At 41.1% G+C, this 17,894-nt stretch overlaps 1 protein-coding gene across 1 annotated transcript in view; it reads right to left on the bottom strand.

Annotated features, from left to right (window-relative positions):
- The window catches only part of LOC117261107 (neuronal acetylcholine receptor subunit alpha-7-like), a 69,447-nt gene that overhangs the window by 19,408 nt on the left and 32,145 nt on the right, over positions 1–17,894 (bottom strand). The window contains exons 3-4 of the mRNA XM_033633346.2: positions 17,758–17,802; positions 15,793–15,902 (exon numbers count right to left, since the gene is read on the bottom strand). Of these exons, the coding sequence (XP_033489237.2) occupies positions 15,793–15,902; positions 17,758–17,802 (155 nt within the window). The remainder of the gene's footprint in view (positions 1–15,792; positions 15,903–17,757; positions 17,803–17,894) is intronic.

The following is a 17,894-nucleotide window of genomic DNA, read 5'->3' as shown; positions in this document are numbered from 1 at the left end:
CAGTTTCAAGGTGGACACTCAAGATCAGTGTCACGAATCCAGTATCTGACCAAATGTCTCCTCTTCTGTTCCTGAGATATGACGTTAAGTAATGGCCAAAAAAGTGTTTTATGCAGAATATCCTAATGTTACAGTGAAGTTGACTTTTGACCTTTTGGATATAAAGTGTCATCACTTCATCATTTTATCCTATCAGACATTTGTGTCAAGTTTTGTCATAATTCTTGAGTTATGGCCAACAACATGTTTTGTGAGGTCCCACTGAGCTTAACCTTTGACCTTCAACCACCAAATTCTAATCAGTTTCTTCTTCTGTCCAAGTGAATGTTTGTGCCAAATTTGAAGTAATTCCCTCACGGCGTTCTTGAGTTATTCCATTCACAATACAGAGTTAGATGCAAGGTCACAGTAACTCTGACCTTTGACCACCGAAGTCTAATGAGTGGATCGTTGAGTCCGAGTGAACTTTTGTGCCAATTTTGAAGAAATTCCCTCAAGGTGTTCTTGAGAGATTGAGTTCACGAGAATGAGACAGACAAGGTCACAGTGATCTTTTAACTTACACCTATGACTTCCAAAATCTGATCAGTTCATCACTGAGTCCAGTTTGTGCCATATTTGAAGAAATTCCCTGAAGGCATTCCTGAGATATCTCGTTCATGAGAATGAGATGGATGCAAGGTCACTTTGACCTTAATCTCTGACCTATGACCACCAAAATATAATCAGTTTATTGTTAAGTCAGTTCATCAATTCATTGTTGAAACCAAGGGCGCATTTGTGCCATATTTGAAGAAATTTCCTACAGGTGTTCTTGAGATATTGTGTTCACACAAGAATAGGATGGATGGACAGACGAACAGACAACCCGAAAACATAATGCAACATAATGCCTCCAGCCACAGCTATCACGGAGGCATAAAAATACATGCACAATGACGGTATTTTGAAAATACAAAGACATTACACTAGCCAACATTCACAGCTGATTCATGAAGTTGAAATGAAGTGTTAAAGCTATAGTGCGTAACTTCTACAGGTCCATAAATGTCCGTTTCACCCAAGCCACTACTAGAGGAGATGACACAATGCTGATTAAGCCGATCGGCTCCTCTAACATCTTGCGGTATTTTTCAATATATATCATTTTTAGTATGCATGTCGACCGGCGACATTCCCACGCTGGCACACAGGAAATGCTTCCTCACAACAAGAAGGGAGGGGGAGGAAGAGCGGAGAGTGTCACAGCAAGAGGTAGAGTGCAGGTAGAAAGAGAAAGCAACATGGCGGAGAAGTGGCCGAGACACGGTTCAGAAGTGGATCCTACCACAAAGGCAAGTGTTACTCTGTGTACGGTGTGTGGTGACTGGCAAGTGTTACTCTGTGTACACGGTGTGTGGCGAGTGTTACTCTGTGTACATGGAAGTGCCACCGGCTTATTAGTTGTAATAACGCATTATCCGCTGGGAGGCAACAGAAGTTACGCACTATAGCTTTAAGTTTCTGGTTGACGAAAATCACTACTACCTACATTCTTGCTGTTGGGAATACTATGTAATTTCCATTAAATCTCACAATAAAAAATGTGTTTTCTGTTTAAAAAGTGCAATCATAGGAAGACAGCAAGTATTTAACATTCTTCTAAGTGATTATGTTCCTCAGAATGATCTAGAGTAGTGGTTCCCAACTGCTTCCGCCATGGGGTCCAGATTTCTCCTTCGTCACTGCACCAAGGTCCACACAGTTCAATATACATTCAGTGTCATACCTGCGTTTGGCCATGTCGTCAAGCTAGTTTGCTGTCTCTGTTATTCATTCACTCTACAGCAGGATACAGCACTTAAATAAAAGCTCTGTGCCGGAAATTCACTGTACTCCAAAATAAACACTTCACAAGTCACTTGTAGTCCATTCAGAATGGACTTGGGACCCACTTTTGGACCACGACCCACCGGTTGGGAACAACTGATCTAGAGTGCACAGCTGATAGGTATGTGGTTTGTTTATGTGATGTAAGTGCATACTTAACAGATTCAGTGTGGACAGAGAGCGCCTGTGTTACACTATGCAATGAGATAGTCGGATGCTCATTTGCTGTTTTGACATTTTCTGAGGGTATCGTTTCCGCTGGACATTATGATCAGAGAGATTTATATTCACTATGTCAGACTGCAATATATTCTATATAATGGAAAACCTGATAACAATATTATGTACCATTAAAGTCATGATTCAATGTGTATGGCTTTGTTGATGCCTGCCATCAGGTTGCACAGGATTAAAGAGCAACAAGGAGTACAACAAAACACTATAAGCTTTGACACTATTTTTTTTAAATCTTGTTGAATCAAACAGAATGAAACAGAGCATAAGAACATGTATTGCTCTAAAGGAGAAAGCCAACACCTATTCTGAAGCTTTTAGCCATAAAGAGCTGACAGCTTCACACGGCGAGCGCCTACTCACTTTGCATTAAGCAAAGACGTATCCATCCATGTATATTACGTCATATATGTCAAAACTTTTAAGGCATTCGACTGAACAGCCTCAGGGGGGCTTGACATTAGGCATTTAGTTTGACAGCCTTATGGGTCTGTGGTTAACTAACTGGTCAAGGGAGCCGCAGGCAAGAAGACAACAAACACCATCATTATTTCATAGAGGGGCTTGGGATAAAGACATATGACATAATTACTTTAACAGTAAATACATATATATAGTTTCTGAAAACCTTGATTATGTTGATTGGCAGAATTTCAGTGGGGCTGTTAGATGTCATCTGGCACTCCACTGTTTCTTTGGCCTCTGGACACTCACCTTGTCAGGTAAGAATAATACCCATAGGACAGTGCCCACACTTGATACCCTTGGTTTGCACTTCAGTCAATCTCACATACACAAAAAGAGTGCAGGCTCTTGCTTACCATGATGTTATCAGCTCATTAATGTGTTTCCACAGAAAAAAAGGAGCCTCACAGTTATAGAAGAATTCAGGTTTGACCTACTACACAAATTCTCGGTGTTACATCTTCGTCATGGCGGTCTTCACAAACCTTACTCCAAACCAGAATGCACTTTTAAAACATGCACCTAAAGACAGTGCATTGTATTTATTCATTTGAGTGATCACAGAAAAGTCATCAGATCCGTCCTTTCATTCCACCATCCACCCATCTTAAAAAATGAAAAACAGATACAGCAGACTATCCATTTATTCGATTAATTCCCCTTTCATCTTTATGGCCTGTCGCTGTGCTCTGTCTGTGTTGTACATCTACTGTCCCTCCTGGCAGAATCAGGATTCTGTCTGTGGTTTACCTGAGTTGGACGTCCTTCATGTGCCTCATCGATCCCCAGTCAAGTGAGACCATTGACTTTTCCCTCTAATTAGAGAGGAGGTCAACGGCTTACATAGATGGCTTTTAGATCAGGATATTCTTAATACAAACACAATTACACACACACACACACACACACACACACGTGGGCCAATTTTTGCTCGCCTGACACACATTCAAAACAGCAGACGAGCCAAAGTCAACATAAAGTTTACAGTTGGTTCTCATCAGTGACGTGGGAGAGCTTTATTATAAATATGCATCTCTGTCTCATTGGAGGACACGTGCATTTGTCCTTCAGTCATTTCCTTGTGAATTAGGCTTGGGTGGTACCTGTTTTTCATACTGTCATTCCTATTTCACTGTGGAATAAAGTATATTTTAGCATATATGACAATATCTAGGGTTGTGCAATATGCTAAAATTGCATTTGGGACATGTGTTCGAGCGGTGGGTTTGCTACGTTCCACAAGATCTCTTAGCTTTTTTAAGTTAAGGGTCCTTTCACACCTGCCCTGTTTGGTGTGGTTCAATCGAGCTCAAGTTCATTTGCCCCTAGCTGTTGTTCATTTAGGCAGGTGTGAACACAGCAATTGCACTGAGTTGCGCACCAAAAAACACAGCCTGAGACCTTCTTGAAGAGGTGGTCTCAGTCCAGTAACAAACGACCTCTGGTGCGGTTTGTTTGTGGTGTTCCGACTGCGATCTGAACCAACTGCAGTCACATGACACATTGTTTGGGTTAAACATGAGCATGTTACAGTCCTGGAGGATTATTAATGTGCACCTCCTCCTGTACTGCCTTAATATGCACATTCAGCACATCCAATGCATCAAAACATTGTTTTCTAGTTGGAGCCGCGCCTCGTTTTCAAACTGTATGGTTTGACTAAAATGAACAATGACAGCAATATAGTCCACAATGACCAGCGCTAAAATCAACCTGCGTAGTTGTTCCTCCATTGTGACATTAGAATGTGTCACATTTATCTTGCAAGTGTACTCTTCTTCAACGTTTTGTTTACTTCCTGGATTTTTCCCGCATGGAAATGCTGACCAATCAAGAGCAGCTTTCTCGTGCATTTCATTCAGATCTTTTGATCTGGTCCGTTTGTAAATGCTGCCGTGAGAACATGAACCAACTCTAGGCAATTATGGAACTTTATAACAAAATTAGTCCCTGATTTAGACCAAAGCAAGACAACTCTAGGTCTGAAAACACCCTTAATAAATAAACAAAACTCACAAAATGTGAAGAAAGGAAGTATTCTTACACCAGGTTCACACTGGAGGCGGAAGCACCCTGGAGCCTTGCCCTCATTCTTTTGACACCCATGTTAACCAGCAGGGCTTTTCACACAGGACATGTAGATTTGAGGCTGGCTCGCGATCTGCAGCAACAATTTTAGCATCTTTTTTGTGAGTCACGAGCAAATCTGGAAAGGAAACACACTGCTAATCTACGATGAATGACATGGAAGATATACTGGACATATGATCCGATCATGATAAATGATAAAATATGCATCCCATGCTTCCACATATTTTTCAGTTGTGTCTAAACAAAGAGTGAAAAAGATGAGCAGACACACACACATACTCGCAAATGGAGACAGAGCTCTACGTGTGATTAGAAAAAAGCAGAGGAGCAGAATCACTTGCCGACCAGCACAGACAAACACACTTCTGGTGTGAGCGGCCATGCAACTGCTGACGAGCAACAACTGACCTACTGAGGCACTTCCCGTCCAGTGTGAACAAGGCGTTAAACATATTTTCCTTGTTAAACGATACAACTGTACCTTCTGAATTTCCTTCTCTTACCAAACCAAGACTAGCTTAATGGCCTCGTTCGGCCTCATCGTGGAACACACTTCATTCAAACCTGACAAAAACAAAATAAACTCAATAAAATCATTTTAGTCTTTCCACCGTTCCAACAATCACCAACTCTGAGTCAGTCGAAATAAACCCTTGATTTAACAAATTAGATGTGAAAATATGCTGGCTCTACTGCTGTTTTCCCCCAACTATCTCACTGCTGTTGCTTGTCAGCTGTTTACAGTCCTGTAACGTCATCCCCACTGCTCACAGTTACCATGTGTCAACTCAACTGCCAGTTACAGAGACTGACCTCTAGTGGCAGCAGCAGTGCACTACAATACACTGCCTCAACACAGCATCTCTGTATCAGTTTAACTGAAAGATGAGCATCCATATTGCTGTTGCCATTGAAAATCATACTGTCAGAATTTTGGATACCCTTGTATACCATGATACCAATACTGTAATACCCCCCACGCCTGTCGTGAATCTTAAAATATTTTATGTCAAATACATTTATATCTTCAATCGATTACGGGAAGTCAAACCAAAACAACTTGAAAAGATGTTTAAGCCTCACTAATTAGTCTGAGCCGTGCTCAAAGCCATGGGACGTATGGTAATTTCAGCTCTTTGAGCTGAATTGGAAGATGTCTGCTGTCAATCAAAGCACAAAACCTTTGCAAACATGATGAACAACAAAATATTTTCTCCAGGCAGTGTGCCTGAATATGGTCGTGATGATAAATCCATGACTCACAGTATAGACTATCCATGCATGAAACATCACTGTGAGAGTGTGAGCACAATGATCTGAAAATATGAAAAGCCATATGAGGGAGATATGGGAGATTTCACACTGGGATAATATGAGCTGAGTGACTCATCACAGACTGTATCTTTTCTTAAATTTTATCTCACTCTTCCTTTCTTGAACACACTGCATATTAAGATGGCATCTGACCTCGGCACTTCTAAACATCATTAACTTCATATTAAAACAATGAAAAGAACGAAGGGATTTATGGCGAGCTGTCGTCTAAGCTGCATGCTAATAAGCCTGAATGCATTCAACACAGTAAGACTAGCGTGTTATTGGCTGCGCACTGATGGCCCTCTGTGTAATGACGCGTGTTGTGCCATTAATGTCTGTAATTGTGTAAGAGTGTGTGTGTGTTCGATTAGCGAGTGTGTTGCCTGTATAGGGTTATTTTTGTGCATCTGTTTGCCACTTGTGTGCATGTTTGTGCACAGATATTTACTGTGTATTATTAGGCATGAGAACGTAGAGGTTTGTGGTGTAATTAGTTAAGTATGTATGTGTTTGTGTGTGTCTCGAGCAGCGATCCATATTATTGCTGAAAACTGTAAATTTAATCTCTCCTCAGGGGGCGTGTAAACCCTCGGGCTCGGCTGTTAACTGAATCTTCCCCTTCAATTCAATTCAATTTTCAATTTTATTTATAAAGCCCAATATCACAAATCACAATTTGCCTCACAGGGCTTTACAGCATACGACATCCCTCTGTCCTTAAGACCCTCACAGCGGATAAGGAAAAACTCCCCAAAAAAAACCCCTTTAACGGGGAAAAAAAAAAAACGGTAGAAACCTCAGGAAGAGCAACTGAGGAGGGATCCCTCTTCCAGGACGGACAGACGTGCAATAGATGTCGTACAGAACAGATCAGCATAATAAATTAACAGTAATCCATATGACACAATGAGACAGAGAGAGGGAGAGAGAGAGAGAGAGAGAGAGAGAGAGAGAGAGAGAGAGATGCAGGTAATGACAGTAGCTTACAACAACATTAATGAAAGTAATAATATTATAGTTATAGTTCTGGCTACTGTGGTACAATATGTTGAAAGTATGTATTAATATCAGACAGTATACTTGTGTGACAATAGTCATATGTGTATAATAACAGTAGAAGTATGACTAATGACTAATGATGGCAGCAGCAGCAGGAGGCATCTGGCAGGACCACGGCAGCAGCACAACCACACACGTCACACTGTCCAGGCACCGCTGCGGTATGAGTTATTCTGAGAGACAGTGGAGCACAAAGGCTCCGGAGAAGAAGCCGAGTTAGTGACATCCAGAATGGCCGAGTTAGCAAGATGCAGTAATAGGATGAGAGTGAGAGAGAGAGAGAGAGAGAGAGAGAGAGAGAGAGAGAGAGAGAGAGGGAGCCCGGTGTATTATAGGGGGTCCTCCGGCAGACTAGGCCTAAGTCAGCCTAACTAGGGGCTGGTACAGGGCAAGCCTGAGCCAGCCCTAACTATAAGCTTTATCAAAGAGGAAAGTCTTAAGTCTAGTCTTAAATGTGGAGACGGTGTCTGCCTCCCGGACCGTAACAGGAAGATGATTCCACAGGAGAGGAGCCTGATAGCTGAAGGCTCTGGCTCCTGATCTGCTTTTGGAGACTTTAGGGACCACGAGTAACCCTGCGTTCTCAGAGCGCAGTGTTCTGGTGGGATAATATGGCACTATGAGCTCTCTAAGATATGACGGAGCTTGACCATTTAGAGCTTTATAAGTTAACAGTAGGATTTTAAATTCAATTCTGGATTTTACAGGGAGCCAGTGCAGAGAAGCTAAAACAGGAGAAATATGATCTCGTTTCTTAGTTCCTGTTAGTACACGTGCTGCTGCATTCTGAATTAGCTGGAGAGTTTTTAAGGACTTACTAGAGCTACCTGATAATAGAGAGTTACAGTAATCCAGCCTTGAGGTAACAAAAGCGTGGACCAATTTTTCTGCATCTTTTCGGGTCAGGATAGGCCTAATTTTCGCAATATTACGCAGATGAAAAAATGCAGTCCGTGAGGTTTGCTTTAAATGAGAATTAAAAGACAAATCTTGATCAAATATTACTCCGAGGTTTCTTACGGTAGTGCTAGAGGCCAGAGCAATGCCATCTGGAGAAACTATGTCATCAGATAAAGAGTCTCTGAGTTGTTTGGGGCCAAGAACAATAACTTCAGTTTTGTCTGAATTTAACATCAGGAAATTGGTGCTCATCCAATTTTTTATGTCTTTAAGGCAGTTATGGAGTTTAGTTAATTGATTACTTTCTTCTGGCTTCATCGATAAATACAACTGTGTATCATCCGCATAACAATGGAAATTTATAGAGTGATTTCTAATGATGTTACCTAAAGGAAGCATATATAGAGTAAATAGGATTGGTCCGAGCACAGAACCTTGCGGAACTCCAAAACAAACTTTGGTACGTAAGGATGATTCATTACGAACGTCAACAAATTGAAAACGATCAGATAAATAAGATTTAAACCAGCTTAGTGCTGAACCTTTTAGGCCAATTAAGTGATCCAGTCTCTGCAGTAGAATTTGATGGTCAATTGTGTCAAACGCCGCACTAAGATCTAATAAAACAAGAACAGAGACGAGTCCTTTGTCTGAAGCAATCAGAAGGTCATTTGTAATTTTAACTAGAGCTGTCTCAGTGCTATGATGCACTCTAAATCCTGACTGAAATTCCTCAAATAAATTATTATCCTGGAGAAAATCACACAGCTGGTCTGCGACTACTTTCTCAAGGATCTTTGACATAAAGGGAAGATTAGATATTGGTCTATAGTTGGCTAACACCTCTGGATCCAGGGTGGGCTTTTTTAGGAGAGGTTTAATTACAGCTACCTTAAAAGACTGTGGTACATAGCCTGTTAATAGGGATATATTGATCATATCTAATATATGAGTGTTAACTAAAGGAAAGACCTCCTTAAGTAGCCTAGTTGGGATGGGGTCTAAGAGACACGTTGATGATTTAGATGAAGAAATCACTGCGGTCAATTCTTGAAGAGAAATTGGGGAGAAGCAATCTAAATATATATTAGATTCTACAGCTGTGTTTGAGGTTAGATAGGTAGGCCTACCATCCGAGGGCAGGAGGTCATGAATTTTGCCTCTAATAGTTAGAATTTTGTCATTAAAAAAGCTCATAAAATCATTACTGCTAAGGGCTAAAGGAATACAAGGCTCAATAGAGCTTTGACTCTCAGTCAGCCTGGCTACAGTGCTGAAAAGAAACCTGGGGTTGTTCTTGTTTTCTTCTATTAATGCTGAGTAATAGTTTGCTCTGGCATTGCGGAGGCCCCTCTTATAAGTTTTGAGACTGTCTGTCCAGATTAAACGAGATTCTTCCAGTTTGGTTAATCGCCAATTCCTTTCAAATTTTCGCGATATTTGTTTTAACCTACGGGTTTGAGAGTTATACCAAGGAGCAAACTTTCTTTGCTTTGTTAACTTCTTTTTAAGAGGAGCTACAGAGTCGAGCGTTGTTCGCAGCGAGCCTACGGCGCTATCAACAAAATGATCAATTTGGGAGAGGTTAAAGTCGGCACGGGAAACCTCTGTTACTGAAGGTATTGGTATTGAATTTAACGACGAAGTAATCTTTTCCTTAAATTTTGTGACAGCACTATCTGATAAACATCTAGTATAGTAACTGTTGCTAAGTGGCGTGTAATCGAGTAAAAAGAAATCAAAAGTAATCAGATAATGATCTGATAGCAAGGAATTCTGTGGAAAGACTTTTAGGTTATCAATTTCAATTCCATACGTCAGAACTAGATCGAGGGTATGGTTAAAACAGTGAGTGGGTTCATGTACACCCTGACTGAAGCCAATGGAGTCTATTAATGAGATAAACGCGGTAGCCAGGGAGTCATTATCAACGTCGACATGAATGTTAAAATCGCCTACAATAATAACTTTATCTGATTTAAGAACTAAACTGGATAAAAACTCTGAGAATTCAGATACAAATTCAGAATACGGGCCAGGAGCACGGTACACTATAACAAATAAAAGTGGCTGCGAGGTTTTCCAGGTCGGATGTAAAACACACCTTCAGCTTTGCTTTACTGTTCATCTTATCTGACCTCAACAAGGTAAGCAACAGTCTTAAGGCTGAAAACCAGCAACATCAGCACTGTATTTTCAACAAGTTGCAAAAAATATAGTTTTGTTCAGTTCAAAATACAACTAAATTTTGCATTAGCAAACATGAAACAAAATACATGTACTGAGAGAACATGGATATCTAAACTTGTAAAGTGATTGCTGGAATGTGTTGACCCTCTCAGGATGTCAATGTCCGTCTGTTGGTTGGTCCACTACTATGGTCCAGACTGCGATATCTTCACCATTTTTAGTGGATTGCCATAAAATTTGGTTCAGATATTCATACCAAGAGCACATCAAAGTGTTCGTGTATCCAGTGACATATCTCAAATTTGCAAGATGGATTGGCACTATATGTTGTCCAGATATTCATGAATCCCCCTTAAGATGGTCTAAAATAACTTTGGTGATCCCTTAACTCAGCTGGGGTCATCAACAAATCAAAATTTCACTTTGTCCAGTACTTTGGATAATAACCGAATACCTGCAAAACTAGCTACTTTTACAACAGCATCATCTCTGTTTAGTGCTAAATAGCAAATATTTGTACGCTAGCACGCCAGACTAAGATGATAACATGTTACACATCAATATGTCAGCACTGTCACTGTGAGCATGTTAGCACGCTGACATACACTGAGCACCAAAGGAAGCTGCTCCATTAAGGCAGAGGAGGTTTCTCCTCAAACAGGGGGAACAAAATATAAGAAAGTAATTAGTTGACAAAAAGAATAACCACATTTCAGTCTCATTTTTCTCTCTCATTTGGAAAAAAGGCCATAATTGAAATTCTGATTACGTGGTGGTGGGGGGCAGAAGACAGGCTCCTGTTGTCGTTCTTAGGATGGGATCAATGCTAATCTGTTATTGGTTAATTCATGTAAAATGATGCTCCCACAGAGGATGTCTTCCCTAACCAATCAACAACCAGCATACAATATTGACACTGGGTTGGTTCCTTTTTTATTTTATCTTTTACTTTGGTGACATTTTATGACACTGTTTATTTCATTCTCCTTGTGTTTTAAATGTGTTTAATTGTATTGTACGACACTTTGTAACTGTGTTTTGAAAGGTGCTGTATTAAGTTTATTATATTATTATTATTATCATTTCAAATTTACCGTTGACTTTTTTTTTAATCAAGCAGTAGCTGGCTGCCTACATTAGCCAACGAAACAGTTAGCTTGTTGTCGCAGCCTTGAAGGAGTGTTAAGCGCCTCGCTGCCTAAGCTGTCCAGGCTGGACACACGATGGGAGTATGGTGGCATGTGGCAGTCCAACGTGTTGCTCCACTGCGCTCACCCGGGACTGGATCCCAGTATGGGCGATAAACTGGCTGCAGTGGCGCAACACGCACACATGTGGTTTAGTGACTGTTTTTTAAAAAAAACTTGTAAGCCATTGTTGTACTGCTTAATTTTTGTTGAGCATCAGAAAGTAAAGTTGCCGACCAGTGTAAAATAACATGACATGGTGGGCAGGATTTCTCAGTCCTCCTCAGTTTGAGTCACCAGCCCCACAGAGCAGCTATAATGGCGGTAGACTCTTGGTCCTTTTCAGTATTTTACCAAAATGACAAACTTTCCCGTACCTTAACTGAGTGTTTTTAAGGGCTAAACCTCACAACACAAGAGCTGCAGGACACAAACTCGAGTCTCTGATGTCAAAGTCAATGTGCTTTGGACACCCAACCTACGTCTGTGACCTCCTTCCTTTGACCTCTGTGCAGTATATATTCCCAGGATTAGATAAAAGATTGCAAGTGAACATAATACAGGCGGCACCTGTTTATCCTACAGTATATATTTGGCAAAGCAAACACATCTAAAGTTGTCCTAAAGAAATCAGAGTTGTTGTTTTCATGTGTGAACAGATTTGAGAAGGTGGCAAAGTAACACAAAGCACAAGAGAAGGCAGCGGAGACACTAGAAAGACACAAAGAGGTAGACTGAGAGAAGAGGGGCAGAGTAACGTGCTGACACCTCGACAGACAGAGAGGTAGCTGGGATGATTTATAAAGAGGAGTCAGTGAAGGCTGGGGACGATAAAAAATATGGAGAGAAAGAGTTGATTGAATAGAGTGAATTATTGTGAGACAGTGAGTTATGAAAGAGAGACAGAGGGAGACACAAATAGAATGAGATGAGGAGAGAGATGGTAAGACGGGATGGCTGATGGAGGTAGAGAGGGAGGAGTGGAGGCAGAGGGTAAAAGGCAGAGAGAGCAGGGAGATTAGGATGGGTAATCCTGGCAGGTCTGAAAGCTGAGCTTTTAAAATTTGGGTTAATACCTCCAAACCTTTGTTTTGTCCTTGTGTTCCCTGTGATGTGCATGTGTGTGTTTGACTGTCTCCGTCCCCTCACAAACATCAATGAAGACCAAATGAAAAGCTGCCCAGCTCACTTTACGTAGTCACATCTATCACATCTTCTATTTTACACACTTCTCCCCACATTTTATCTGTGCCATTGTCTGCCTCTTTGTGACTGAACCCGTCTGTCTGTCTGTCTGTCTGTCTGTCTGTCTCCCCAGTCTCAGACGATCATCCCTTTCTCAGTCAAGCATGCAAACTCAGTGCAATTAGTTGTTTTGGGGAAAAACAACTGGCCTACATTTCTAATTGACTCGAGAAAGCCTCGCAGAGAAGCGTGAAGAACAGTGGATACAGCCTGACCTGAATCAAAAAATGCAATGAGCTCCCTCAACCTCATTTATTAAAATAAGGACGTCAGCCCTGTGTCTCCATTCTTAAAAAAACACCCCATTTTATTTGTATTTAATGAAAAATAACAGCATTTTAACAAAATCAGCTTTCATTTCATGACATTAGTTTGTCTGTTGTTAATGAGTAAGTCTAAATCACATCATTAAGCCTTTGTCAGCTACTACTCCGCATCTTAATGAGGCTGACTGACAGAGTGAATTGAGACAGCTAAGATGATGGAGGGCCAGTAAAATCACTTCCAACATGTTAATTCTATTTCAGTAAAGTTCAGTAAAGCAAATTAATCATTAAAATGTTTTTTCTTCTCTTAATACACCTCTTTTCTGTCCTAGAAGAAAGCTATTGGAGAAACCCGTCTCCTCATGTTGCCTGTGTCGCTGGGTTCTGTGTTTGATTGGGTGTGATTATTATTCACGTTAGCTTAAAGTAACCCTGAAACTGCTTTGGTTTGTGGAGATTAAAAACTGAATTTAATAAAATGGCAGTGAATCAGAAGGATTAGACTGATATTCAATCACTCCAACACACAAAAATAAAATAGGGAGAAAACACACCGTCTCTGACAGGTGTGTTTGTCTCCTGGACTGACAAAGGTGGATTAAAACACTGATTATATCACGTTTGACAACAAGAAAATAATGAAAGCACTGAACTCAAAAAGGAGATTATTTAAAAAGAAAAGAAAAGAAAAAGGTCACAACCTTTCAAACCTAAACCTCCATTTTTTTAGTCACTTTGGGGGGCAGTGGAAACAAGCTGTAAACTCACCATTGACATATCACCAATATTACATTGATATGTCAACTTGTGTTGGCAAACACTTGCATATTGCTACATTCAGTTGTTATAAAGCAGGACTGGAGTCATGGCAAACGTAAGTACAATAAGTAAATAAGTAAGTACAATAGTCTCCTCTATGGTTTGTCACCCAAAACTCTCAAGAAACTACAGAACTCAGCTGCTCTTCTTCTCACACATTGCCACACCCGTGACCACATCACCCCCATCTTTCATAACCTCCACTGGCTCCCCATCCCCCAGCGCTTCCACTTCAAACTCCTCATCATCGCTTACAAAGCTCTGCACAACCTGGCTCCCGCCCTCCCTGGCTGAGCTCCACTCCCTCCCGCACTCTTAGGACTGCTGATGCCGACCTCCTGTCTCCCTCCACTAGGACTAACCACTGCACCTGGGGGGATAGCACCTTTTCCATTGCTGCTCCCACCCCCTGGAACTCACTCCCTAAACACATCAGAGACTCCCCCTCACTTTCCACCTTCAAGAAAACCCTCAAACCACACCTTTTCAAAACTGCCTATGACCTCTAAATTCAGTGTACTTCACCCTTTCTGGACTATTTCTCTCCCTACCTCCCTATGGATTTTTTTTTCTGCAAAGCCTCTATGAGTATCCTGAAAAGCCCTATATAAATCCATTGTATTATTATTTATTATTATTACAACAGTCACTTTGTTTTTAGCTCGGTTTTTGGTCTCTACCATTTCCTGAGGGAAATATCTGAATCTTTAGTCGCTAAATGCTCCACTATGTTCCCCAGCTAGTCTCTGTGTCTGTCTGTTAATTGGTAATCTCTCAAGACAGATTCTGCAATCTACATTGTAGAATCTGTCGGCAGCCCTGTGTGAAAGATGACTAGAGAGGGGGGGAGGGCGGGGCTTTGAGTCTGAACGATGCTGCGCTTTAGCCAATCACAATGGAGGGGGTGCGGCCGAGACGTGCAGGTGTCCCCAGGAAATGTGTACCTACAGAAACAGCAAGCTCCGCGTCCATAGCGCATCCATAGCGACCGCTCCAGTAATGCCGTCTCGTCAACGTGGAAAAAAAAAATTTTTTCCAGCGGATGTCTGAGTTACAACATGATTGAGCTAACTGGAGTAGTTTCATGTCGTATCCGGCAACGGGAGGCTTTTAACAGATGACGTCCTGATGTTAGCTTTGCTAACTGTCCCTGTCTGCTGCAGCCACTGCTGCTTTCTAGACATCGTGATTTCCCATAACTGAATAAATACCACACATAGCAACACAAAACTGCTTTGCTAGCTCAATCATGTTGTAACTAAGATATTTGCTGGAAAAAATATTTTATTCATGGACCGTTTATTGAGTTATTACCTTATTTTTATACAGTCTATGGTTATAGACAACGCTAACGGCTAATGTTAACAGCTAACGGTTAGCCCAGCTATTCTACGATAACCATATTAATTACGTGCACACAGAAATAGTAACGTTTGTTCAGTCATTGTGTTTATAGACTTAACAAACATCAGATTAGTCTACACGGTGATATATAGCTAAACTCTGCTGGTTTTCTACCCGAAGTATTTGTAAACAACACGGCGATTCCCTGGGGGCACCGCTGGAAGTGAAGGGCGTGAGGCCCCTTCACTTCCGGTTAGTTGAACTCTGGGCTGTGCCTCCAGAGGTAATTTTTTTTTTTTTTTTTTTTTTAACCGATGGATTTCCAGATTGGTTAATTGGTGCTGAGTAGGTAGTGCACAGTGGCTATCTAAAGATGTGCCCCTGTAATCTGATACTGTTAAGGTGCTTTTTGATTTTACATGTTTTTCTGTATTCACTGTGTTCCATCCCCCTTTTCTGTATTCTGGTATCGTAAGAATATGGCTTCCATTTGTATGCCTCACAGTTTGCCATTCAGTACTTTAAAAAAAACAAAAAACAAAAAAAAAAAACTACACCTCCCAGGAGGTGGAGCCTCTACCACCGGGGTAGTGCACAGGTGTGTTGTGTACCGCCAATGATTACACTGAGGTTAGTCGAGGGGAGCTGCAGATTCAGGTGATGATTCTTTGTAGGTTCATCACTGCAAGCACCCCCTTCCACCGTAACGTTGTTTTTACATTCCTCAGTGATACATCGTTAGTGTAATATGTCCTTTACATTTGCTTTAAGGAAGGTGGTGATGAGCAGGAGAAAGCAGCTCTAACCTGTTGTAAAGGAGGATGTCAGGGGTCCAGATCTGGTCTGAAGGGAATCGCAGGTTCTGGACACCAGGGTAATTTTCTGGATTCCAACTCAGGTAGATGTCCGTCCAGTACTGAGACACAGACAGAAAGAGACAGAGAGAGACATTTTCACAGAGGAACTTTCTTACATGTGATGTGATCTTACATCTTTTTTAAATGGGTGCAATAACGTCCATGCTCTGCCAAACTTGTAATGTCTGATGGCTTGTTGAACTAATCTAATTGAACTTTTACAAGAAAACATTTGATAGATAAAAGAAGGGCTGTGTCTTGCCAGGAAGGAAAATAAACTGGAGGGGTAAGATGATTTTTGCTGTTTTACCGTTTTCAAAATCAAACAGCAAGTCTGAAGTAATCAAGGAATGGAAAGAAAAGGTCATTCCTGTTTCTAACAGCCACACCTGATGGCTTAAAGAGCCAGTGTGTCGGATTTAGTGGCATCTAGTGGCAAGGTTAAAAATTGTAACCAATTAAAACTTCTCTCCTATGCCAAGCTCTATCCTGGTGTTTGGTTTGTCCGTTCTGGGCTACAGTAAAACAACATGGCGAACTCTAGGGAGAGGACTTCCTCCATATGTATATATGAACGGTAGGGCTGAACCCAAATCAGAATTCTGTCAGCTGAATCAGATTTGGCTGTTCAATACAAACACTAAACTATTCTTCTCTTTTTTTTCCCCATATTGAGTTTGAACAGAGTTCAGAGGGACATTCAGTGTGACAGTGACATTCAAATAATATAGTAAACAAGCCAACCATGCTAACAATGCATCCGAAATGGGCAATGTACATTTGCTGACACTAGATATCAAACATAGGCCAAAGACTGTATTGTAATAAGTTGCTGAGAGCTGTAAATTCACCACTTCTATGCAGAAGACAAAAGACAACATTATCTCGGAGCCTGGCAGGGGCAAAGCCTCTCCTCTTCTAGGCAGCTGCCTCTGTGTCTGCAGCTGCCTGTACCGAAGAGCATCGTGAAATCAAGGAGCACTGACACTACAGCTAAATCTGGGGACTGAAACTTCCCAGAAGTACACTGCACACCGACTGACAAACACACAAAAACAAAACCGACTGCTCAACTTGAAGAATCTCGCCAATATATCCCCCTAAATCCTACATGCTGGACCTTTAAAAATGAAGATGAACACTAATGGATAACAACCTAGAGATGGTTGTTCTCTCTGCGTCTTACCCGTCCTTCCAAAGCACCAAGACGAGAAATCTGCTGTACTTTAAAACAGTGAGCACCAATCACACTGTGTCCTACTTGAGACTAATTTGGCTCAAGGCTAAAAACTGTCTGTGGAGTTTTTCGCCTGTTGGCATTAAGTCCATTAACTATCAAGTTGACTGCCACTTAAATATGCTGCACTCTTCCTCCATCTTCCTCCTCCTAATGCTTTTCTCACTTTCGTCTTGACAATCTGCCTGAAGCGATGTTTTCTCGAGTATGCTGATGCCAGCATTGAACATGGACACACACAAAGTAGTCTCCTACCATCTCTCTCTCTCTCTCACACACACACACACACACACACACACAGTCAGCAACAACTGGTAGCTGACTTCCAGTAATGAGGATAAGTGTTCTGTGAAACTGTGAGCTCTGATAATAATTGCATATAGCTTAAAAATACTTGGATGGACGAGCTAACACTAAGACGAGATGGTTATACAGTAAATATTAGATTCTAAATGTTTCTTTTAGACTGAGTAAGTACAAATAATTAATCCAGGAAATAAATTGTATCTCTGTACTTGCACACTTAAAATTCAATGTCATCAACAAGCACTTAATGTAGTAGCGCTATAGTCATTTGAGATGCACAGTCACAGCGTCTTTAAAAGATAATTGTGTAATAAAGTCAGAAATATAATTAAAGCACATTAAATTGATGGTCTTCTCAAACTTTGACTCACCAGCTGCAGCCAGGCGTTGGTCATCAGTACTTGGTTCTTCTCATCCTGAGGACACAGACAGAAAAAAGAAAAAGAGAGGAAGAGAGAGAATAAGATTTTCTTTTGTTTAAGAGAAGACAAACAGGCCAATCCATATT

This window comes from Epinephelus lanceolatus, chromosome 7 (genome assembly GCF_041903045.1).
Source record: "Epinephelus lanceolatus isolate andai-2023 chromosome 7, ASM4190304v1, whole genome shotgun sequence".
Classification (NCBI taxonomy): domain Eukaryota; kingdom Metazoa; phylum Chordata; class Actinopteri; order Perciformes; family Serranidae; genus Epinephelus; species Epinephelus lanceolatus.
Note: the sequence above shows the minus strand (reverse complement) of the source record. Positions and strands in the feature narration are given on the sequence as shown.